General features: G+C 38.9%; 1 protein-coding gene across 1 annotated transcript in view; it reads right to left on the reverse strand.

Moving 5' to 3' along the window:
- Positions 1 to 9,411: 9,411 nt before the first annotated feature.
- The window catches only part of zbtb16b (zinc finger and BTB domain containing 16b), a 33,006-nt gene continuing 17,599 nt past the window's right edge, over positions 9,412 to 24,818 (reverse strand). Inside the window, exons 5-7 of the mRNA XM_008424969.2 lie at positions 18,767 to 18,937; positions 16,059 to 16,226; positions 9,412 to 13,345 (exon numbers count right to left, since the gene is read on the reverse strand). Of these exons, the coding sequence (XP_008423191.1) occupies positions 13,116 to 13,345; positions 16,059 to 16,226; positions 18,767 to 18,937 (569 nt within the window). The 3' untranslated portion in view covers positions 9,412 to 13,115. The remainder of the gene's footprint in view (positions 13,346 to 16,058; positions 16,227 to 18,766; positions 18,938 to 24,818) is intronic.

Consider the following 24,818-nt stretch of genomic DNA (forward strand, 5'->3'; position numbering starts at 1 on the left):
AGAGTTTAATGAAATGAATCGTATCATAATCACGTCTGTTTTCTGTGATTATAAATATCCAGAACCTTCCACAGACTTTAACACATGTACTGAGGTGTTGTTGTTTTTTTGTTTTTTTTATTAGCATTTTCCTTAAACAAAGACTGTTTTAGGAAATTTGACCTGGAAATGATGTAACTTTTACTGTGAATGCAACATCCAGATTGTACTATGAGATTTAGATGATCTCTATTTTCTTTGTTCTTTTTAGCATCAGGTAGCGTGCAGTGCAGCGTAGTGTACTGTGTCTCTCACAGGCTGAAATCTTGTATTGGATGAGAAAACCTTTGTCTTTTGAACGTTGGAAGTGCAGCAGGTGGTCTGTTCGCTACCACAAAGCCTTAGTCCTGTGAATTTGGGAGGTGATGTAACTCGGTGGTAAACAAGCCTTTTATCTCCTGTTCTCGTTTATTTTCAAAGTCACCCTTTATGTTTTCTTCACTGTTTTCACTTAAATTTGAAGTATTTCCAATCTGTCTTTGCTTTCGGGGGCTCTGTACTTTGCTGCTGAAGATGCTTTATAGCTTCCTTGTATCGACCAGTAGTTTCCTTTATCATATAGAGAGACATCCAGAAAATATGTGGTGCACTTTAAGCTGCTTTACAGAGTTAGTCAGTGTAGGGATTAGATTTTTGCTGCTGCTTAGTTGCAGTATTAAAACTGTAAAATATGAATAATTCTACATTTTTCATAATTTCATATCAAACAAGTCAAATATTTGCTGCATCTCAAATAAGATSTTAAATAAGCCTTTATGTACTGCTGATTGGACAAACCAACTGAATATTTAGAGATTTTTCAACACTGTCAACCTTTACTGRAAGCAAATGCAGTCATTTTCTTTTTAATTTCTTAATTCACTGTAAGAAACGGTGTAAAATCTGTTTTGTCCTGGCTAGACCTTTGCTTTATCAGAAGTTTAAAATAAAATGTCTCCAGTGCAGCACAGTTGCAGCAGCCCCTGTGTGAACCTCCCAGGTTTCTTGGTGGATCCCGGTCTGAAGCTGCTCTGTGAAGATGCTGGCTGCTGGCCAGTTTGGATCTTCATCTGTCAGTCTGTGCTCTCCCAGCTCCGTGTGCTCAGATTTAATCAGCTCCGCTCTTATCTCAGTCATTAGTGTGCCTGCTTCTGTCCGACGTCCAAACCTTAAACATCAGACGTGGTCTCTTGGTCGCCACCTGGAAATCCGYCATGAGGTCCAAACAGAGCCTGTTTTTTGTTTGTTTGTTTTTTTTTTAACGTGTGTTTTTAACCGTCTTAATCAGCTTTTTAAAAAATTAAATCCAGCTTCTCCAACCCATTTAAAATTCATGCCCTCATTTGTGGGCTTTTATATTTTTTGATGTCTTTGACTTTGACTTCTCAGAGGAGATGGACGCCAAAGGTCATAGAGAAAGGACAGTCGAGCCAGMAAAACACACAAACATAAAGATGTGCTTTTTTTTTTTTTAGATATTTCATGACATTTAAGAAACTTCAATACTAGACAACCACAAAACATGTTAAAAGAATGAAACTTGTATAAACTTATCAGTTTTCCTTTTCATTGTTTTTCAAAAATTATGCATAATTCCTAAATGCGCTTTGACATAAACTCCTGTGGAACATTGTCCCTCTGAAATATCATATATGAAAGATGATCTGTTGTACRGAACCAGAAAGTGCAAATAGAAATATATTTGGTCTTTCCAAYATAAATATAACCGCTTATCAAGTGAAAACACAGATTTTCCTCAGAATTCTTCCTACACAAATTGTTGAGACTTAAGGGCAGACTACTCTAAATCCACCCAAAAACGTTCATCACTTTGTGTTGGGATTATTCTGGACTCCCACAGGAAACAACAGATCATGCCACATGTTGCAGATCTGTAATTGCAGCAGGGTTTTAGTAGCCAGACCAACACAGTGACCATAGTAGTTGTTTGTGAGCATAAAGTTTCTTCARTATGAAAATGCATTTCTCCTCCTGCCTCTCAAATGGTATTTCTTTTGACTTCTTCCTTCTTGTCCACTTATGTCAGCCAGATAACATAGATTGGAGTTTGAGACTTTATTCCAAGTCTCTTTTTGTTTAGCCATAATTTTATGGCTTTCTGTTCAGTATATAATGTTTTCTCTCTGCCTCAACTTTTGACTGCATCATTTGCTTCTATCTACATACGTAATTTCTCAGTTCTGAACATAAGAAGGAATATAAATATAAGTTTGTACAGAAATGAAAATGAACAATTGTGAAAAAAATTACTTGGCTTTTGGGTTAAAAGAAAAAAAAAAAGATACAGTTTTTAATTTCCCTCTAGTAATAACTTATGCAGCTTTAACATGATTAGTCAGCAGCTTATTTTTCTTAAAGCTTTATCAGGCTGTTTGTCTATGAATGGTTGATCTTGTTGTAAACATCCACCAGCAGGTTTTGGTGTTTCTCTTTGTGATCTGAGTTTTCCTGCTCTCCCCTGACCTCAACATGACCTTCACCGTCTGCATTTGCTGCCAAGAAATTGCAAACAGTTATCTGAATCTATGTGCTTGGTAAAGCTTTCTTTAATGTGTAGACATTAATTATTTAAATTTTCAGCATGCTATGTGGCTGTTTAGAGGAGGCGCAGCTGCTGATTATCAAAGGTACGAGTAGTCAATTTTCTAAATTTGCATCTTGTGACCTTTTCTAACAATCACTGTGAATAAGTCACAGCCTTAACAAGGTAATTAATTCCTCTCACTTGAAGGTAGCCATGAGAACTCGAAGGAATGGTTTTTGCACCTTTCATCTTTTTCATTTTGACTTTTCTTCACTCTTTTGAATTAACGTTGAATGTTTCCTTTTATTTGCAGATCAGTGTAGTCTCATCTATYGTCACTGATGAAGCTTTGGTCCAAATCTATAAACGCCTTTGTGTATCTTTACATGATATTGCTGTATGAAATGATAAAAAATGGCTTTAAATGAAATATTTAAATACTTTAATATCTAACCRTCTGTGCATTGTTATAATGCTATGCTTTTTCAAACCTATTGCAAAATAAAACATTTTTGTGTTCTTCTAGTATTGCTCTGTATAGAAATGTAGATGCATTGTTTACCATATGAAATGTCTCATGATCTCATTCTTTCATATTCACCAAAATCATCATCCTCTTGTTGGTCTCAGTTGAGGACACTATTAACTAAAACCAAAACATTCTTGTCCTTGTTGTAAAAATCTCCTATGCCTYATTATCAGTGTGTTTTAGTGAAGAGTGGTTGGACAGTTGAGCACATTTATTCTGACTCTCATAAGTAGAATCTATTTTTACGAATCCTTCAGACTGATGTGGAAATAATTCTTGACTAGAGGGTCAGTCATTCAGCAGGCAGGTCGATAAACATCCCATCGTTTTACTCAGCTCACACCAAATATAGCTTTTAGTAAACGGGACCATCAACATCAAACAATGAATATTTTCTTATGACAAATCCACATGATCTGTGTGAAGATGGGCCCTGCTTACAGTATGAGGCTTGAGCCTTCAGACTGTAATGAAGATTTGAAGATTGTTTACTTTTTATTCCAATTATGTCTTAATACATTTGGTGATTATTAGGTGTGGGCATTTATCAATCATTGTGAAAAATTTCTTATAAGAATTTTTGATTTAGTGTTGTCTTGATAAGTYGGAGTTAATATTTTTAAAAAATCCCTCAAAACTAGCAGTATTATTGGAAATATTCATTTTTGCAATTTTGTCCACAGTTTGTTCCATAAGAGCATCATTCACTTCTCTCAGTATCATAATTATACCACAAAATATCATGATAAATTTCTAAGTCCATATCGCCCACCTCTAGTGACAACTGATGTCATTATTATTGGATTTATTTTTCTTTTATGAATTTATCTAATTTGACATTAAAAAAACTAAAAATTCTAGAAGATAAAACTCAAAGATCAAAATAATGATGCAACTTTATCATGTGTTTGGAAAACTTCTTTAATTAGGAAGAGCTGACTTGCTYATCTTCCAGGTTATTATGATATTTGGTATCGTGTCTCYTGTATTGGTTTTGTCTGGCTCAAAGCTTAGCATTAAAAATGCAGCTATAAAGAAAATATGTAATGAAAGACGTATAAATCAGCACAATACATAAAACAAAGTAATTAAAAATGACTAAACCACAAAATGCAGCGCAAACACCATAGGTAAAKAATAACTATTCCTGGTTAAAGTATATTATCATCGAACAAAGCCGTTGTGTCTGCAGGACATCCTGCAGCATCCTGCTGCGCTGTGGGGTGAAGAGTCTTATGGCTGCATATCAGGTTCAGATGGGGCTGAACTGACCTTTACAGGATGACATAGCGGATCTATGTGCGTCGTTAGCATCACACACTAACACTACATCATGTGCTGAATGTGAGCCGTCCATGTAACACACACAAACTAAAGCAGGAGAAGCCATCTGCTGTAACATGCTGCCCTCTTGTGGTGGATATGAAGAACTGTGTTCATGTTTAAAYGTATAACCTTGTCAAAAAACAGTTGACGTGAACATCAACATTTTCTGCATTTCCATGTGTAGAATCAGTAATAGTAGTTGTTGGAGGACAGTTTGTTGTTAAAAATGCTGGAGTGTGTTTTGTAGAGCTGATTGCAGCTCTGCTGGTTAAACTCTGATGACTACTCTCATTTAGATGCTTTGTGGTGCAACATACATTAATCACAGGGCAGTGCGTTTGTGACAGGTCTCAGCAGGAGAGGGCCTCTAAATGGCGTGCGGCTGCGTCCGCGTCGGCGCTGGCAGGATGAATAAACGGCTGTCATGTACGTGTTTGTATCTTGTCTTGTAGCGGCTAATGATAGTGAGTGTGGGTAAGAGCAGCGGCGCTCTTAGCAGATGGTGAGTAATGTGGTTTGCTTTAGCTGCCCACCACGCTGGCTCTAATTAAACAGAGGAGATTTCATTAGAAGCGGCTCCCACGCAGACTCGGAGAGGCTCCGGCCCGAGAGCGGGGCCCTGCCTGAGCTGGAAGTGATTCTGTCTTATCGCACGGTCAGAATCGCACGACTCCTTTCTGCTCGGATCTTAGATGATGAGATCTGGGGAAGGTTAGATACGCTCAGGACAACAAGGCTGTTTGAATTTTGAGTCCTGCAACTAAACTGGGTAAGGTAGATTAATCAAAACCTAAAAAGCTTAGATAAAATGAATGCTAGCCATCAAACGAAGAATTATTAAACCTCATGTTAATACATCTCCCCTACATACTTCATTTTTACAGAAAAAAAATTAAATTTATTAATARATTACCTGGGTCCTGGAATTAATTTTGAAGGCCACTTAATTATTGAATGATATTCCCCTTGCGACAGTAATTGACTTTGTCTCTTTAAGAGCTTCAGGCAGATCTGGAACAATCTGGACAGATGGAGGTAGTTCCTGCTAAGCTTAATGCAGCCCAGCCTGCATTAGGACAGCAGAACCAAAGCTGAGCCGGTTCAGATATGCCGCAGTTTCAATGCATTTTAATGGAAATGGTTCTTCCAGTTTAAAAACCGTAAGAATACAGTTTACGACTAGATTTAAAAGACTAGGTTTAAAATGTTTTGATAAGTTATGTTGTGGAAACTCTAAAAGATATGAATACTCTGAAGAAGAGCTGTGAATTATCACGCTTATAATTGAAGTTTTTAAATGGTAAATGGACTGAACTTATATAGCACTTTATCCAATCATTTTGACCACTCAAAGCGCTTTAAGTGAGTCACATTCACCCATAGAGTCACATTCACCCATTCACACTCACAAATGCTCACACATTTATACGCCGATATGCAGATCGGTAGGCAATTTGGGGTTAAGTCCCTTGCCCAGATGCACATCGACATGTGGCAGGAGGAAGCTGGAGTCGAACCTACAACCTTCCGATCCCTTTTAAATCTCTCAAAATGTAACTGAATATTATTGAAGGCTTTGGGTTCCTCGGCCTTTCTTCCCCCACATGCTGATTCAGGTCTAAATATGACATTGTTGATGCACCTTTAAGAAGCTGATGTGTCGTTATTTTTTGCTGACCAGCTGTAGATAAATATATATGATTGTTTTCCTTTACAGATGTTGCAAGGGGTTATCAGTCCTTCAGCAAATATTCATTTTAATGCCTTTTTGGGGAGAAAAAGATATACCAATTACTCTGATGCTATATTTTAAACAAAAATACACTTAAAAGCAGTTTTATTATTTTTTTGCCTGACAAGTATAGAGATGGATAACAGAACATTTAATACATTTAATCATTTGGATTCTGCASAACATTGTGGCGTTGATGTAAATTATGACTGCAGTTCTGTTGCCATATGTACCCAATCTGTCAGTCATGTTTGTGTTATTAACATTTTTATGATAATGTCACAGTGTCAAAAGCTTAATGCTAAGGGAATTTATTTGTTTGAACATAAATCAAATATTTTAAAATAAAAACAAGAGTGGGGTGGGAGTGTGGAGAGCTTAGCTAGCAATCAGAAGTCCACTGATTTCAATAAAATGCTTCTAATCAAAACTGAATTAATGACAATAAAATATGGAAACATGCAGGTAGAAGCTAAAATGTGATGTCAGAAYAATTTAGGAAACCTGAGGATGGCATAACAGAAGCATGTGGTGCTGGTAGACTGAGCAGAGCGCTGCAAATCATTCAGAGGAGCAACAATCCTAAACATACAATTGAAGAGCTTTTAAGGGTCCAGCTCAGTGGTGATTCATTTGCAGGGAAATAGGGATCCAAGRACCAAGATATCAAAGAAACRAGCCTTTCTGATGCTGCAGGAACTTTCTTTTGTATTTTCTACTCCCTGCACGCATAACTAGTTGGAGTTTAGCTTGTATTTAGCAAATGCTTTGACTAATATAAATCTGTATTTGTTCARACTTATTGGGCGTGTTTACATTTACTTTGGTGAGATGATGCAACTGAATTGAGTGAATTAAACAGGATTTTAGGGAAACGAAAATGTGAAAGGAAAAACAACATGATACAAGAGCAAAACGGTGACAATGAATTAAATATTAAASCCATTATAACATTGCATCTCTTTGAGAGGCAGTTTTAGTGGAGACACTAAAAAAATTGAAGGGGAATGACTATAAAAAAAAAAAATCAAAGCTGCCAATGTCAACATTACCCTGTTTTCATTTAGCTTTTCTCATCTTAAATTGACTTTTTGTTTAAATCGACATGCAATTTTAAATATTATCTTTAATACACCAAACTCCTTTTTGCAGTTATGTTGCTGTAAACAGTTCTCTTACTGTTCTTTCACTCTGGGTCTGCACAAAAGTTCAACTAATCGAGTGGAGGGGGGAAAAAAGAGAGTAACTGTTTCAACTCAGAAAGACTTTCAGAAATGATTACGTTTAGCTCCAAGGCCCAAAATTTCATCAATCCATAACTTAATCAAAATCCATAATTAAAATAGCCTTTGGCTAAGACCTTAACACATAACAGATGTTTTCATATGTTTGTTGAGGTTATCCACAAGGTAAAGTGTTGGTACAGATACAGAAGACTGACACTTGATGAGAATATTTTTTTTTTCTGGCCGTTTTCTGCCTGCAGCTTCAGAGATGTGAGGCGTTGCTGCTTTGCCTTTTCAAATGTCTCTACCTTTAGGTTACCATCGTTTATGCATTTTTCAATCACTTGGACAAGCAAGCTGTCAGTTGGTAACGCTTTATACATTTTTAATGCTGGAGAAACTAAACAAATAAAAAATGATCAGAAGAATACTTCAATCATTACAGAAGAAAAAAACGACAAACTGAAAGGAAATAAATAAATACAGTTATGCAGAGATATTGAAAATGAAGTGATATGATAAAGTTTCCTGCAATTTGATTACTTTTAGAACACAGGATGCCATATTTATTGACAACCCTGATAAATACTGGAAGKAAATGAATCATGTAGTATCACACTGAAAAATGAGGTGGAAAAAATCCAACATTTTAATCTGAATACATGTATTCAGTAGGRAAAAATCCTGAATTAAGAAACAATTTAATATAAAATCTCTGCCACTCTTACTGGCTCCCTGCTTCCAACACATTATGTACGTCCTGCATTACAACACAAGGCTGGAACTAGAGTTCTACAGTATTTAGGTTTAAGGAATGAGATCACTAAACCAAGTAATTAAGTAATTAATTAATTTGGCTAGATGTTTTGAAAAATTAAAACCTTTAAAAACCTTTGTGCTCCATGGAAAGTAGAGATTAAAACTCACTCGGTAAGCAAATAAAATAACGTTTTGTGGTTCCACTTAACTTTCCAGTTGTCTGCAGATGCTCAGTGTTGCTCCCATGTGAAGCTCTGGAGTTTTACCCCAGTTATTTCTGAAACAATTTTATCTAACTTCTACCACTTCAGACATTTCTCTAAAAATAAAAAACCTTGCAACTATTTACTGTTCCAACTGTAAAATATACCCAAGAAAGATGATGCCAATCAACAGAGTGCTCACTCTGCAGCAGCAGACTGCACAGTTTAAACTTTTAAGCAATAATAAAAAAAAAACATCTCTTGGACACAATTTATGTGCCAACTATGCATGTGTAATCAAACTGTGAAGTTTATTTTTGACTCTGGAGGTTATATTTTTGAGAATATAACTTCCAGAAACACAAAACTGCTCTGTTCTGCACAGGATCCCATCCAAGTATTGATCAAGATTAATTACTGATATTATACCTGTTGGGCTCCACAAATTAGAATCATTTAAAGGGTAAATGTCTGGAGAGCCAGAGACTTCTGTATTGTTGAAACAACTTCTTAAAATAATAAAAAAAAAATGTGATTATTCTACTACAATAAATGGAAAAGCAACAACCCCACAAGCCTTTTTAGATATGTTTATTGGCTGGCAATAACAGTATAGTTGTGTGGGGTTTAAGTATTTGTTCCCCCWTACAGGAGAGTGCTTTCATTATGGGGTATTATATCCAAAGTTTACGCTTGTTAGTTGCTTGCCTATTTTTATTGGCAGAAATAACAGGAACAGCTGAAATAATTAGAATATAGAAACTGCGGGAATGGCTTCAAGTGAACTGAATAAATTAGTTGTATAAAAAAAATGGCAGGGAAAATCTTTAGCTGCTGCCAGCTTCAAGTGGTTAGAAGTACAAACTTGAGCAAACTATCATTTGATTTCTTAAAAAAGTCTAAACATATTATAGATTCTGTTTTCTATGGCAGTTCTATAGGACGCCGATAAAAAGGTGTTGCATATTTAGAACATGTCAGGCAGGTGTAAATAACGTGCATGTTTGGTGCGGAGAGGATCAAATAAAAGCTCCGAAAGCAGACAGAAGCAACAGCAGGAAACCGAGACGAGGTGCATAAAATAGTAAATCGTTTTATTCTTTTTTTAAACCATGCCACTGAACACTGACGCATACAGAGTTGTGCCTGAATCCACACTGAGAAAACATTTGCACACACTGTGTTACAAAGCTGTAATGAAGAGGGATTTTTCTGATTTTTTTTCTTCTTTTTTTTCCCCATTTTTTTTCTTTTTTTTTTTTTCTTTACTGCACACATGGCAAGAAGAACAACCCTGATTGGATACCAGCTCGAGCTTTGATCTGGTCCTGAGGTAGACAGACAGTGACATAATCTAAACAATGCTAATCACATCCTTCTAGGACACATCAAATAAAAGACAGCTGCATTATCACAACATACAAAGATCAAAGAAAAAAAAATCCTTTTCAAACAAAAGTGCTCTATTTCTTTTGGTCCACCGAGGAAATCCATTTTATAGTGCATGTTCATGTAGAATRGATACAGTGACTGTGGGTTTTCATGGCACTGAGTGTTGTTGGCTACTTAGAGAGGCTTCGGTAATGCCTGCATACGCCAAGATTTYGCTCATCGTCCAGAGATGTCAGTCCATTGTCACTCTGAAGGGAACGGTTTGAGACGAGCCGCGCGCTTTTCTTTTTATTTATTATTTCTTTATTTTTTTTTCCCCCATAAAAAGTTGCTCAGGCCTTGCATCAGATTATCAGCCACTATCACAGTATGTTGCTTCCATTTGCAATGTTCAGACAAAGTGGATCTACATGGCAGTCTATCTTTAGTTTTAGTAACAATAAACAAACACCCAGAAAACACCAACCGACAGCACARACCCATGTACTCAAGCACATTTATGCTCTACTTATAAAAGAGGCACGAGGGAGGGGTCTTAATCAAACTCRTACAAAAACAAAACAAAACACACACACAAACATTAAGATGTCTCTCAAATCATACCGAATGTAAACAAATAGCAAATTACCGTAATACAAAAAATAAAATAAAATACGACGTGTTCAAATCTAAAAAGGCGGCGTCGGGCTCACACAGGGGGAATCACATACCATGACAGTACGTTTACAGCTACACTACGACCAACGACGACCTGCACCTCATAGGAGTCGGATGTCAGAATTTTCTGCTCATGTTTTATAAAAACACAACTTATTTTCATGTTATTTTTTTTATCTTTTCTAATAGAAAATTCTGATTCTGTGATTTTTATAAGACATCTATATAGAAGCGATGATTTAAAAAATAAACACTTAAAAGCCTTGCAGAGGCTTGTCACGTTTTTTTTTCTTTACACACCGTTTGACCATGGAAATTGTTTTTTTTTTTTAAATGAATCTTGCTGAAAAATAATTTGCAGTGAAAATTAAAAACCAGTAAGCGATAGAGTTTGGAATTGTGCCACCAGTAACCCATCTGTTTTTTTGGGTTTTTTTTGCAAAGCTTTGCCCTCCTGATGCAGAGTTTGACTRATTTTAATTTCTCTTTGAGAACTTAGAAGAAATAAGAACAATATTCTGAATAATTTTTTAGCTTTCTTGCCATGCAAGGTCATGTATTGTTTTAAATATTAGGAGCAAAGGTGACCTCGCAGTGTGCACGCGCATGTGTGCGTGTGTGTGAGCAGGGTAGCAAAATTCCAGMAATGTTCTTAGTTGGAAAATTTCCATGCAATATAAYAGGATTTTCATGGGAACGGACATGAATAATTCTGGAATTCAAAATACAAAAGGTCGACCTTTCGAAAGAAAATTAAAAAATAKTTGGGGGGAAATATATTTTWGCTTTATTTTGACAAAAAAAAWAAWTTGTGAGTACATTTCGGTGTAACTGTGCTATTCACCAATTCGGTGCACATAGAACTACWGGGGAACCAAAGCCGTGACCCCAACATGCACTCTGCAGATCTCCATCGGGTGCTCTGATTATTCCCTCCACCCTGGACTATCGAGGCCACACTGGAGCATACTTTCCAAGTCTATTGAAACCATATTCTCGGAATGTGTTCATAATATTCCCAGGTGTTTTTTAGTTTTTAACTCACAAGTACTACATGGATAGCTACCATGAAACAAAATGTTTGCATTTATCATTGGATATGTTAAGTTACATTCATACAATGTAAAGTTTCCAACTTAGAAGATTACAACAAAGGAATTTATTGCTGCTTTGCAAYCCAATGGGTGAGAACAGATGTAATAAAAGAGGATTTTTGTTCTGTAATACAAGGGATGGTAGAAGAAGCACATTTGGCAATTTCCAAGGGGACCCCTTCTGGTCCGGAGGCCCCAAGAGAAAAATTGACAGAAAAYGTTTGTGCTAGTTGTACACATAAAAAATGTGTATATATTAAGAAGCATGTTTTATGGATTTGTTGCTTTACAAGAATGGATACTSAAAACAGAAAATGCACAAAAAAAGTTGATTTGCTGTTCTCTGTTCAGCCTTACTATTATCTGCTTCAAGTCTTGCTCTCTCACTTTGTTGCAGCAAATTGTTAGTTTCCTTTTAAATAGCTCTTTGCATCTCTCTTCCTCCTCTGATTTTATTCTTAGTCACTTCACTAACGGCTAGAAACGGCTAACATTAAGGCTTCTTCTCTTCATAACAGCATCTACTGTGAAGATTGGTGCTGCTATAGCAACCCGTTCTGAAGACAGTTTAACTTTATGCGSACCATCACTGGTCGGGGCCAATCCAGCTGAAATTTGCCCGGTGCCAGTCTCTCGGTGCGTCTCTAGTGAGGAGGTAGAGCTTGCTCTACGAGGAAACATCCCTACAGACACAGACCACGTGATGAAAACCAGCACATATATTTGGTAACACATAGAYAACATATAAATAGCAAAAAACTTTTCAYGGAAGCAACTCAGATTTGCGAGCGAGTCGCCTCCAAATCAACGCTGACTGCATGAGAAGACAAGGCAATTAAAGAGATCAAGCTCATGAGGTCAGCCGTTCAAGTAAAGAAAAAAAAAAAAAGAACATGCAGAAAAAAAAAACTGGACTCCAAACTGAAAACCCAGCAGGGAAACAAAGCTAAGTCAGAGGAAATTAGGAGAGAGAAGTTGCAAAGTTTAGCAAATGGAGCTTTTAAGGGTATATTTTTAACACAACTGAAGACGACAGTCGCTCAAATCCTGTGGTTGCTGCAGGTCAGCGGTCATTCACTGTGGTGTTGATGTTTTCACCACAATAGATTCTCAAGACGTGATATCTAACCTGCGCGCGGGGTATCGTGTGTTTGTGTGTGTGTGTGTGTGAGGACTCGAACAGTTAAATCATCAGGAATCTGTCAGCAGCTTTTCTAATTAATTTCTTTAACTGTTACAAGGACAGCCGTGCTCTCTGCTCCTCGAAATGTCAGAGTTTGAGATTTAGAGAAAGGCTAAGTAAATCTCTTTGGATTTGACTCTCATTTATTTAGAATGTCATTGCCAAGTTGTCTCTACTTTACAGCATTCTTCATATTCGGAATAATTCAACTGCTAATAAAAGTAATCATTAGCTGCAGCTTTACTCTGTAAACACTTCTGTAATCCTGCTTTGTACGTCTGGGTTACAAAACACCCGCCTCTCCCCAAAAAAACCCTTTTCTTCTTTTCTATCTCTAAGGGACACTTTGCCCTAAAACAGCAGAATACTTTTTAACGGTTCAGCATTAAACCCAGCAGCCCCAGTTTTCACCCAGTCGTGACGGTTTCTGCGCCTGGTGTCCAAGTCCTGCTCAGACGTAGCAGACGTACAGGTACGTCTTCTCTATCCTCCAGTCGGTCGGCACGTCCTCRGGCTTGTGGCCCTTCATGTGCTTCTGCATGGCGGCCAGGCTCGGGCAGAAGTCCTGGCAGATGGTGCACTGGTACGGAGAGGCTCCGTTGTGCGTACGCAGGTGCTTGATCATGGCCGAGTAGTCCCTGGAACGCTGGTGGCAAAGCTTGCACTCAAATGGCTTCTCACCTAAGAAAAGGCCACAAACAAACAAACAAACAAACAAACAAACGGAGGATTAAAATGAGTCTGTAGCTGGATTTTTGATGATAATTTGATGTTGTAGCTCACTGATATTTTTCCAGAATCTGCTGTCTGGAAAAAGGTGGCAATTGTTTTCAGCACTTTGCTGGTTTGTTTAAATGCGGAAAAAATAACAGAGAATATAAAGTGATTTTTATCTCCATATTTTATCCTTGTCCCACAGACTAAATGTTGTCCTTTCCATTCTTTCTTCATGTTCTTCTGCTTTGTCTTCCTTACATCTTCCTTGTCTCCTCCTTTCTTCCCCCATGCCCACTCTGTTTACTTTTCTCTCCTTGYTTCCTTTCTCCCTCTTGTCCATCCTTCTCTTTCCTTGTATCGTTCCTTCCTTCTACTCTTGTGTTCTTCTTTTCTTTCCTCTTATGACCCGACTGCTTTACTCCCGTGTGTTACTTCATTCCTGTCCCCCCCGTTTCTCTCCTCTTCTTCCATCTCTCTGTTCGGGTTTCTCTTAATAATTCATTCTATTTCGTGTATCCTTTTTCCTTCCTTGTTTTTGATGGAACTCCGTAAAAAAAAAACATGATGTATGTATTGGAACCTTGAAAAGTCCAGAGTGTTATTTTTCATAAATGGGCTGTTTACCTTGCAAATAATTAGGCTAAAGTTATTGAGTACCACTAAAGGCAGACCAAGGACCACCGGGGTACTTGTGCCATAGCTTGCGCACCATCATGGCATCTCATATTATTCCAGACTGCATAGGAACCTTGACATGTAAAGCACATTTAAGCAACAAGACAATTCAAACAAACTTGACTTGACCATGGCTTTAGAAGAAACGGATATTTATTTCTAAAAGGGAATCTGCAGTTAACTTTCCAGATTTCTCTTAAACTTTTTTTTTTATCTGCAGTGTCTACCTTTTCCAGCCAATATTAGCTTTAAATGCATTTTGAACTTTCTGCATTAAATAGCTGAAAACTTAACTTGGTAGTCTGGAAAATGACAAACGTTATAGGAACTTTGTGTATAAATCATAGCCAATGTACACTGAGCGCCACATTATGGAACCAAAGCAAACCACTGGGTGTCAGACTTGAGCAGCAGCAGCTACACCTAAGGAATAAAATTGAAATTGAAAACTTGTTGGATTAAAGCATCTCATCAAGCTCTTTGTTTGAAACAAATTAACCAATATTTACTCTTGTATGCTTTCTATCATTTTTTTAATGTCCAGTTCAGAATCAAAAACTAATTTTGAAAAGGAAAATCTAAAACTTTGGTCACTTTTGTACAGATTCATGTGTGACTGGAACAGCCTGATCAGACGAGAAGGAAAATGAATTGAAAATGACTATTCAGTCTCAAATGGTTATTTTTGTAATAGCCTGCTTAATAAGGTGGTAGTTTGAAGGATTATGTGTGTGTGTGTGTGTGTGTGTGTGTGTGTGTGTGTGTGTGTGTGTGTGTGTGTGTGTGTGTGCGTGTGTGTGTGTGCGTGTGTGTGTGTGCGTCGTGCATGCTTTGTGTGTGTGTGAGTGAGTGTGTTGCTGTACGGTTTCTTTAAATCGACTTACTGAATGGAGAATGTGTGTTAATGAAAAGAATCAATTTTTTCTGGCCTTGGTAAGTAGTACATGAAAGGTACAGGGCCTTACATTAAATGTTCAAACACCTTCATATGTTTCCTCTATTTTCACATCACATTCACAAGCTTCAATGGATTTTATTAGAATTTTATGTGATAAACCAAAACAATGAACCACATAATTGTGAAGTGGAACCACAATTCATTCATTCAAAATGTTACCATTGAGAATACACTAAGATCAAATTTAATGAGGCTAAACTTTAAAATAAACCTGTTTACTTTTATCTCGGTTCCTCCACGAGGGCCTAGGATGTTTATAAAGGATCAAACATAGTGATGAAAGTGAACATGGAGCAGATCAACCAAAAGCCCTTTAAACCAGCTGGATGGAGAATGTCACTTGCAGCAGAAAGCTACCACTGCTCAACTCACTGCATATCTGTGCATCACAGAGGCACAGATATGCAGCACAATGCTGCCACTACAGAGCAGATGCAGGAAAACTGGTCATATTATACCAGGAGTAAGATTAAAGTAATTATATTTCAGCCCAGAAATAATCTTGTAAGAGGTTTTAGAAGATTAGAGGCTGAGAATGATTCTTACCTTCTGGTCTAGTCAAAGTCCAGGCATAAATCAAATTAAAATCTTTAAAAACTTTTAGAATTAGTCTATCAAATCTGGCTCCACTTGAACTATTTTGCATAGAAAAATTGTCAGAGTTTTGTAGAGACCAACACCAGAAGGTGTAGCAGGTGTAGCTGTCCCGTGTTTCTTTGTGTGGTCCTGGAGTTACTTCTACAATATAAGGGGGGCCGAAAAAAATACTTTGTTTTTTCAGATCATTGCAAGGACAATTTTCAATTTTAAAAATCATGTTCCATCAACTACACTGTGAAAGATGGGGTCAGACGGAGACAGATGACCCACTGTAGCAAACCCTAGAGAGAAAAGCCAAAAGGCAAACATGATGATTCCATCAACAACATGCACTGCTTTGTGTTGGTCTACCGCATAAAATCCCAACAATATTCAGATGAAACATGAAGGGGCATGAATAACGTTGCAATGAACTGTGTCGGTGTACGACTTCAAGCGTCTCACCTGTGTGAACCCGGTAGTGCGTCTCCAGCTGGTGTTTCAGGCTGAACCTCTTGCCGCAGCCGTTGCACTCGTAGGGCTTCTCCCCGGTGTGGATGCGTTTATGGCCCCTGAGCGTGCCGTCGTCTCTGAAGCAGCTCCCGCAGAATTCACACTCAAACGGGTGATCGCCTAGGAGCACAGTCGCATCACACACGCGCGCCGCCGTTACAGGAAGCATCACAGAACAACTTTGTCACTGGCACTGCATGTCGTGGTGCAGGCGAAACGGCGTAGGTCAGATACCCACACAGGCCTGTCTGGATACGGCCATTAGGGAAACATCGTGCTTTCAGTCGTCGCTAATGTTTTGACACGAGGACACTCCTCTTGGCTGTATGCTAACAGCTAATAAAAGTCCTTCGGGAATGCGCTGCTCTGTTCCCTATACTGTAGTTAATCTATTTCTCTCCTAGGCTGAGGGTTTGACTCATCTCCAATGACCTATGTGCCTCATTATCTCAGTGTCCACAGCAACAGCCAAGTCAGAGGATACATTGCTCTCCTCATTACAGGCCGATTCTCCCCAATCCCCCACCCCACTGTGGAGCAGATGACATTTACAAAATGTTACTTCCAAGCAGAATGGCATACAAACAAGATACGCCGCCATGGCCAAAACTCCCTTCACTTCTGTCTCTTCACATCAATTATGTATTTCTCCCGTCTAGACATCAAGCCGTCCTGACAGCTGGTAGTGTTATTTAAGGTAGGAGAAGAAAAGGGGACATCTTTTCAGTAAATATCTCCCCGTCTCCCGCGGCACCGAGACTCACCCTCAGCAGCACACAGAGACAAGTCATTTCCATTTGCTTTTCCTTCAATATTTATTTGGGTTTCCTCTATCATTTTCCGTGAACCACACAAGAAGTGACAGCCATGAATTGCAGAGGCCCCAAAGGCTGTCTAAGAACCCGAAATATAAACAGGATGAGATTGCCCAAAAATACGCACCGGCCATAAAGGTACAGTGCTGTCATCGGAGAGGTGAGTCATCCTATAGAGAGCGAGAAGGAAGAGTGGGAGAGGATGCGTGCAAATTGACTAAAAACCTTACAGCCAATAACCTGAGGAAATTAACCTATATACAGAAATAACACAGCTCTTCATCTCTTTTCAACATACAGTGCTGTGAAAAAGTATTTCTCCCTTCATCCAGCTATTCAGCCTTCTACAACCTGTCTCTGCTCAAGGGACCGCGGCCTGCTTCCAGTGATCGTCGGGTCAGAGGCTGGACAGGTCGCCAGTCCACCACACGACAAACAGCCATGCACACAACACACACAACTAAAGGTAATTTATAGCAACCAATTAAGCAAACATGCATGTTGTTGGACTGTGGGAGGGAGAACCCAGAGACAGTCCACAAATCCAAAGGATGGGGATGCAGAAAACTCCCAGTCAGGATTCCAGACCTTTATGTTGCATTGCAAGGCAGCAGTGCTGCATACTGTGCTAATATTCAAATGGTGATCAGTTCTTAAGAGAAAAAAGCTATGCAAACAAGCATGATGCTAAGTGAAATGGTAATCTGTTCCAGTACTAACAGCTAGTTGTGCCACACTTGATAGAACTGCTCTTCTTTACAAAACTACTTTTAAGTCGACGGTGATGCAGGTTCTCAAGGACGGCCTATTTAAAGTCATGTCATGGCATTTCAACCACTGTCAAAGTTTGGTTTCGACTGAACCATTCAGTGTTTTGGATTGTTTACCTGCTGCATAACTCAAGTGTCTTTGGGCATTAATTCACAAACTGATGTCTGGTTATCTCTTCTGATGGTAGAGAGCTGAATTCTAGATTTCATAAATTGTACTAAGTCATCTTTATTCTTCTGAAGACAAGAAGCTTCAAATATGACAAACACAATCTTATATGACTGTCAATATATTTTAATAATATGCTGTTGGTTTTAAGGGAGATTTACATCTTCTAAATAGTGCAGTTTGTCTCAGAAATCAACTGAATTTTCTTTTTACATAATTTTTGAGATCAACATTAGGATGTTTTTTACATAAATATGAAATGGGCCAGGCCTCTGTGCCGCTTTTGGTCAGCAGTGGTTTCTGAAGAGATTTTTGTAGAGGCCATTCTTGCCCAGACTCCTGCTCATCTTATTGGATTTTGAACACTGAGTCTAAGTTAGTCAAGTGATATTTGAAGTTCTCAGCTGATGTTTGGGTTCTTGTGTAACCTGGTCATTGATGGATTCTTCGAATGATTTGAATGATTCTGGTAGGTCGGCCATAATTGGTTAGCATAGTGGATCGCCACTGTTTTTCCCCAGTGGTAGATGATCACTCCAACTGTGGTAAGACAATCTCAAAGCCTTGGAAATGGCTTTATGAGCCTTTTTCAGACAAATGCCAACATCTTTCTCTTCTGTTCTTAAATTTGTTTAGATTGAGACAAAAATTTGTTATTTTTATAAATCGTTTAGCTTACTGATGTTAGGCAAATCCTGCTCGAAGGATTTCTTTAGTGTGCAGGTCTGAAGGTAATATGATCTTGTTGTGGCTAATATTGACTCAGCTTTTGATAAAGAAAGTGATTTATATATTTATGATTACTGTATAGATTCACTGTATTATAGAGATGACTTTTTCACATAGAGCCTGGTTAGTTTGGATTTTTTTTTTTTTCATTTGATAATAGCTAAAATGACTCCTTACCCGTATGGGAGCGCAAGTGTCTTTTGAGGGTGGTGTGACTGGGGAAGGGGCGCTCACAGTGGCTGCAGATGTAGCTGTGCATCCCTGCATGGACCTCCATGTGCTGCTGCAGGGCCTTCTGGGTCTGGAAGCGCTTCGCACACAGCAGACAGAACACCGCCATGTCAGTCCCTGGAGAAYGCACAAGACACAGACGCGCAGTTATTTCAGTACCATACACAGACAGGGCCTTAAGTGGGGAAACTGGGTCACTTCAACTTTGTGCAAGTCCTCTGAGGGAAAAGCTTCTTTCAAAGAGCAAGCGCCTCTACCTAAACTAACTCCCCTAAAAGCCCGGAGGCACTTTCAGCTGCGAGTCTTTATACACGCTATTTTAAACCATGAAAGTGATTGTTTTCTTTAAGAATTTCCCCCCACACAATGCACACGGCATGCCAATCACACAATCAATGCCTCCTTCCTGGCGTGTTAGATGTCTAATTATTCTCTTCATTCCCCCCATCAGGAGTCGGCTTCAGCCTGTGAAGTCCTCCGTCTCTGTGCTCAAAGAGCAGCTGATAGTGGCTCCACCCTAAATGATGCCTACACTACGTGCTCCGTGCTGAATGTTAAGTAGCGATATCAAGCCATTAAAGGCAGGACTGCAGGAAAAAACACAATCCAGTTTAATCCTGTGTGTGACCTGGCATCTCTTTGGGGCTGCTTTCCTGTTGCACGGAGTGTGGCGAGGAATACAGATAGGGGAGTCGCTGGCAGGGTTGTTCAAGTCAAAATGGCTACGTGAAGAAGATCCATTGGCTGTCATACAGTCGACACTTGAGCTACCGGGTTCGGGGGGTGGCAGCAGACACCAGCTCTCGAACCCTTTTCTGGCATCCACGCCGACGCAAACTCACATGTGCGGCTAGCCGGAGAGACCGGGACTAATGGGCAGCATTGACATAATGTGCGTGTCCTGGAGAGCGATGCTTTAATGTGAGATTATGAGGTCCTTATTTCTCTGTCTGCTCAGGTTGCAGATCATTTACAATGTGAGCAGGTCCCATTGCTCCTGACTCAGATTCAATCAGACATCTCCAGCAGAGGATCATTAGTAAACAGAGGACTGTGCCAGCACTTCATTGGAATTCAAGTGGGGTTGCTGTGTCGCATTTAAAATGCAGTCTGATGAGGTCCACTAAATCAAATCATTTGTTACTGTTATTGAAGTGCCTTGAGGCAACTGGCAATTAAATTGGAATTAACGCAGGGAAAGGGATACAGCACACTCATACTAAGAGGGAAGAGTGTCAGACACTTGCTTTAGGTTCAATCAAGTTAGCAGACAGACGAGCCCGCTCAAAGAAAGAAAGAAAGAGAGAACGAGAAAACAAATCAAGCAAATTCACATTTTAAGGAGTAAATCAAACACATTCACATCACATTGTTTACTAATCCATGCCTCCTGATTTATTCAAACAAAGCAAAGCTCAGCATTTTATAGATAACTATAGTTTGACAAAGCCTTTTTTTTATTCTAAGGTTCTGAAAATTAAAGCTAAAAACTCAACAAATGTAGATAATAGAAAAATGGTACAGGATTCTTGATGTGAGGTTGCGTTAAGGATAATAAGTAGTTTTGTATCTTACCTTAAATGTATTATTTTAATAATTTGTACAAATTCATATTAGTTGGACCCTACTGGCTAGCCCAAGAGAGGCCATGACCAAAGATCAGCCATCCTAAAGCAACCCCACACTCAAACTTAACTGTGCTTTATGGGAACGTTATTTTATGAACAGTTGTCGCATCTTAAGTGGTAATTTAGAGAGAAGCTGATGAATATTTACACTAAAAGTAGAGGTTGGAGGTGCTACTTGATCAATAATCTTCCTGTCTAAAAAGCATTCTGCATGTGCAGGTCCTCCAAGGCGGAGCTTTGGGGAAAATAGGCGGGTTTTGAATGACTATTCAGGGCTTCCTACGTGCTACTACTTTCTACAGAGGAGATTCAAGGATTTACATGTAAAGCTCCAAATATTATTGTTTTTAAAAATTAAAAAGTTAATTTATTTCAGTAATTCAAATCAAAAAGTGAAACTTGCATCGATTCATTACATGGTTTGATTTATTTGAAGTGTTTTCTGTTAATTTTGAAGATTATGGCTTGTAGCCGATGAAAGCTCAAACTATCTCAAACTATTGCAAAAGACAAGTAAAAATAATTATTAGAGAAACATAATTTTATAGCTTACACATCAATAATGATGAAGACTGCTGACTTGACAGCTGTCCAGGTTATAGTCACTGATATTCTTTACATATAAGTTGAGCAACAAAAGTTAGCTGCTGAAGAAGATGCCTGTTCAGAATGCTTCTATGACAGCATACAAATGGAAAGTTGAGTGAAGGGAAAAAGTTACATCAGTAACTACAGTTTAGAACGGATAGCCTGGAGGAGATTCACCAAGCATGGACTGCAGCTGGTGTCACTGATTGAAGACCCACCACACACAGACCTACCCTTTGTACATATTTTGTTTTTATCGTTAGAGGCATCTTGCTTACGTCTTTAAGGATCCATATTTTACACATCAGTATGTCTATCAGGAAATTCTGCAGAATGTTTCTGATGAAGACGTTTATAGAAACAATTTTATTTTCCAGCAGGACTTCACACCTGCCCACAGTGTCAAAGTACCGATACTGGCTTTAATAATGACGATGATGCCATTGTTCTTGAATGACCAGCAAACTGAGCTGAACCTCATAGAGTATTTGGAGTATTAACAAGAGGCAGCTGAGACACCAGACCCAACACTTCTTAGGACCTGAGGGCTGTTTGCAAAGCAACCTGGGCTTCCCAAACAGAACCACAGGCTTATCGACTCCGTTGATAAGCCTGCATTGATGAAGTAAGTCGTGCAAAATGAACAACACCCACACACCGAGTAGTACAGTATTTTTAGTAGGCTGATTATTTCAGAATAAAACATTTCTCTTCTTTTATTGGTCTAATGTAATATTGAGCATTTCTGAGAAACAGAATTTTGATACCTCATTAGCTCGGAGCGTGTGTGTAATCAAAATATATTATATTGGATTACATTTTTCCAGTGATGTACCTTATTTATAAAGATGAGCCTGCAATGTTGGTTTCTCTTCTAAGACAGTTATTTGTAGCCAGAAAGATGCGAGCTTGTACGGTTTTAATAGATTTTCACTTGAAAAAATGCTGAACTATCCCTTTGACACAAAGAAGATGGGATGAAAGACATTCCCTGATCTCAACAATCCTTCACTGAGCCACTCCGGTGGAATGAGCTGCACCTGTTTGGGGGACTTTAGCCCCCACAAAGGACACACAATAAGGTTCAGGGCCTCATTGACCGAGCCTATTAGTCATAGGCTCCACACACAACTTCAACGATCCCCGTCTTTCAACTAAAGCCTAATGACTAGGGCTCTTTCCTCACCCGCAGATCACAATATTTTAGTTGTAAACAAAAGGCTTTCCATTTTGAACGCCTCTGCTGCCACCCTACGCCCTGCATCCGCTGACCGTACAGGAAATCATTGGAGTGCCTAACCAGCTTCCCTCTGTGCCTGAGTCATACTCTGCTAATTCTACTGGAAGCTGCAGCTGTGAGGCCTGGATAATGAGCCATCCAAAACCAAAGCAAAACACATTTAAAAAAAAAAAGGTAGCAAATTGAATCTCTTTATAACCCCTGATACATTTGATTTCCTCTTTTTGGTAGTTGCTGCGGCCAGCAGGGGGAGCGCTTTCTGTTCCTGTTCAAACAGTAGCTGCAGGGAGAGCACCTAATCCAACGTGAATACATCAAAGCTGCTTTAATTACCCCAATTTATATCAACCATCAGACATCGCGAACTCCTGCCTTCTCTGCGGCTCGTGCATTTTTCAGTCTGTGGTGAAAGTTTAGTTTCTCTGCGCCTGAGAAACCGTCGCTCGCTGACACTCGCAGACATCCACAGATGTAGACCTGATCCTTCTGTCACCAACAATCCTGAAACTTGAGAATAGAAATGACAAATATTCTGTCACAAGAATCTTCACCCTTGATCTGCGGCTGACACACACTGACAAACAGCTCAGCGGTCGTTTTTATTCCGCGCAACTGACGGCTGCTGAAAATAAAAATACCGAATAATATCTTGAAGTGTAAAAAGAAGAGGAAAAAAGAAACCTAAAAGGAGTGTTTGTGTGTGCGTGTGTGTGTGTGTGTTAGTGGTGACATTTCACCTCACCGCGCTCTGTTAACTTCTCAAAGGTTTTTTTTTTCTTTTTGGTCGTGGATTTTTTTTTTCTTGTAAGCTTTTGTAATAAGTGCAGAGGAGCTTCTTTATGAGAAAATAGGCCCCTAAAGTTGGCTGCCGTTGCCCCCTGCTTTCTCACCCCGAACTGCACAATAGGTGTGGGATTTGGCCTTTTTGAGGCGCAGGCTGACCCCTCTGACCTTTGGCCCACAGAGGGGTAAATACCATGTAATCAATGGGTTTTCTCAAAGCTTTGTGTTCAGTGGGAGGAAGGCTTTAACAGTGGAGAATAATGATTTACTTTTGAGCATTTCTGCATTTTCACTGTGCATCATATGACAGAGCTGCCCGCCTAAAGCACGACTACTTGTCTGAATGAGACGGGCTTGAGGTTCTAATGCCGCGTCGGCATATCTCTATCAGGATGGTGCCGCACACTCATGATTTTTACACACTCTGCCTCTTTTCATCTGCCACTTAATTCAGTCCGGCTGAGGTGGGGAGCTGGCCTGGCTCTCACGCTGCCTAAGAAACAAAACCATGTGTCCAGGCAACCAGATAGGATCATGGTCCTTGCAGGGGTGAAGTGTTCGAGCTAATCCCTTCATTCACAAATAGGCGCAGCCTGTTTCTTTTCAAGCAGCAAACAAAAGTTTCCCACCCTGAGAATCTGGGAGCAAAACCCCACCGCAGACGGAACAAAGGATTGTATCAGCAATGACCACAAATCGGGGTAAATTCTTCTTAACTTTCGTGTTTGGAGCCCATCAATTAATTATCTGTATGTTGAAATGTTGGATGAACACGGGGAGGATTCTGATGGCGGATGGGGCTGTTAAAGACTTGGAATAGCTTTAAAATGAATCATATTTTTTAAATGTTCAATTTTTGTTTGAGTACTTTTATTGACTTATGTTGTGAAATAATTATTTTTAACTGTTTATATTATTTGATTAGTTAATGTGATGTTTTAGCAATCAATGAATTCCTGTTTCCCTGAGATACAGATGACCATTTTCTTAAAGTGGACACATATTAATCTGGCTACCAGGCACAATGAGGAGGATGGTAAAAGAGAGGAAACAAAGACCTGCAGCAAAGAGTGGCGTCTTGAGGTCACCATGTGTCCATAACTGTTAGACTCCATCAACAAGACAACTTGCTGTTTGGAGGTCAAACCAGGAAAGAAGCATTTCCTGTCCTACCATCACAAATATGAGTGTGTGAAATGTACTAAAATCTGCAGGTTCTTTTGGAACTGTGAGCTTTGGTCAGATTAGACTATAAATGTCTTTGGTGCCAATCCAATTGGCTTTGGTGTAAAAGGATAAATATGAGGTAAAACTACCTCATACCAATTGGAAAAAATGTAGGATGTGATACCGTGTGTCTTTTTGGAATACACTGCATCATAAACATCTTCAATTGAAATAAAATTAAAAATTATTGTGCGTTTACTACTAGAAAAACCAATGTATTCCAGCAATGTCCTCTATTTTGTTCCAATACAGTGGACTTTATTTGGAAATGTCGGCAGCTTTCTGGAAATCTTAGGTCTGCAGCAATGATTCACAAACATTTTGTAATAAGTATCTCTTTAGTAAGTGCTACATTTTAGAATGTACAATACGATTTGTACTATTTCTATTTTATTTGTATGTGATTCTTAATTTGACAAAAGTGGAAAAATTTATGGTTAAAGTTGGAACACTTACCAGAAATGTAACAAATGTTCAAATTCGGGAGGAAAAGTAGGAGGTCTCTCTTTAACTAATACCTTGAAATGACTGA

Source organism: Poecilia reticulata, linkage group LG13, assembly GCF_000633615.1.
Source record: "Poecilia reticulata strain Guanapo linkage group LG13, Guppy_female_1.0+MT, whole genome shotgun sequence".
NCBI classification, from domain to species: Eukaryota; Metazoa; Chordata; class Actinopteri; order Cyprinodontiformes; family Poeciliidae; genus Poecilia; species Poecilia reticulata.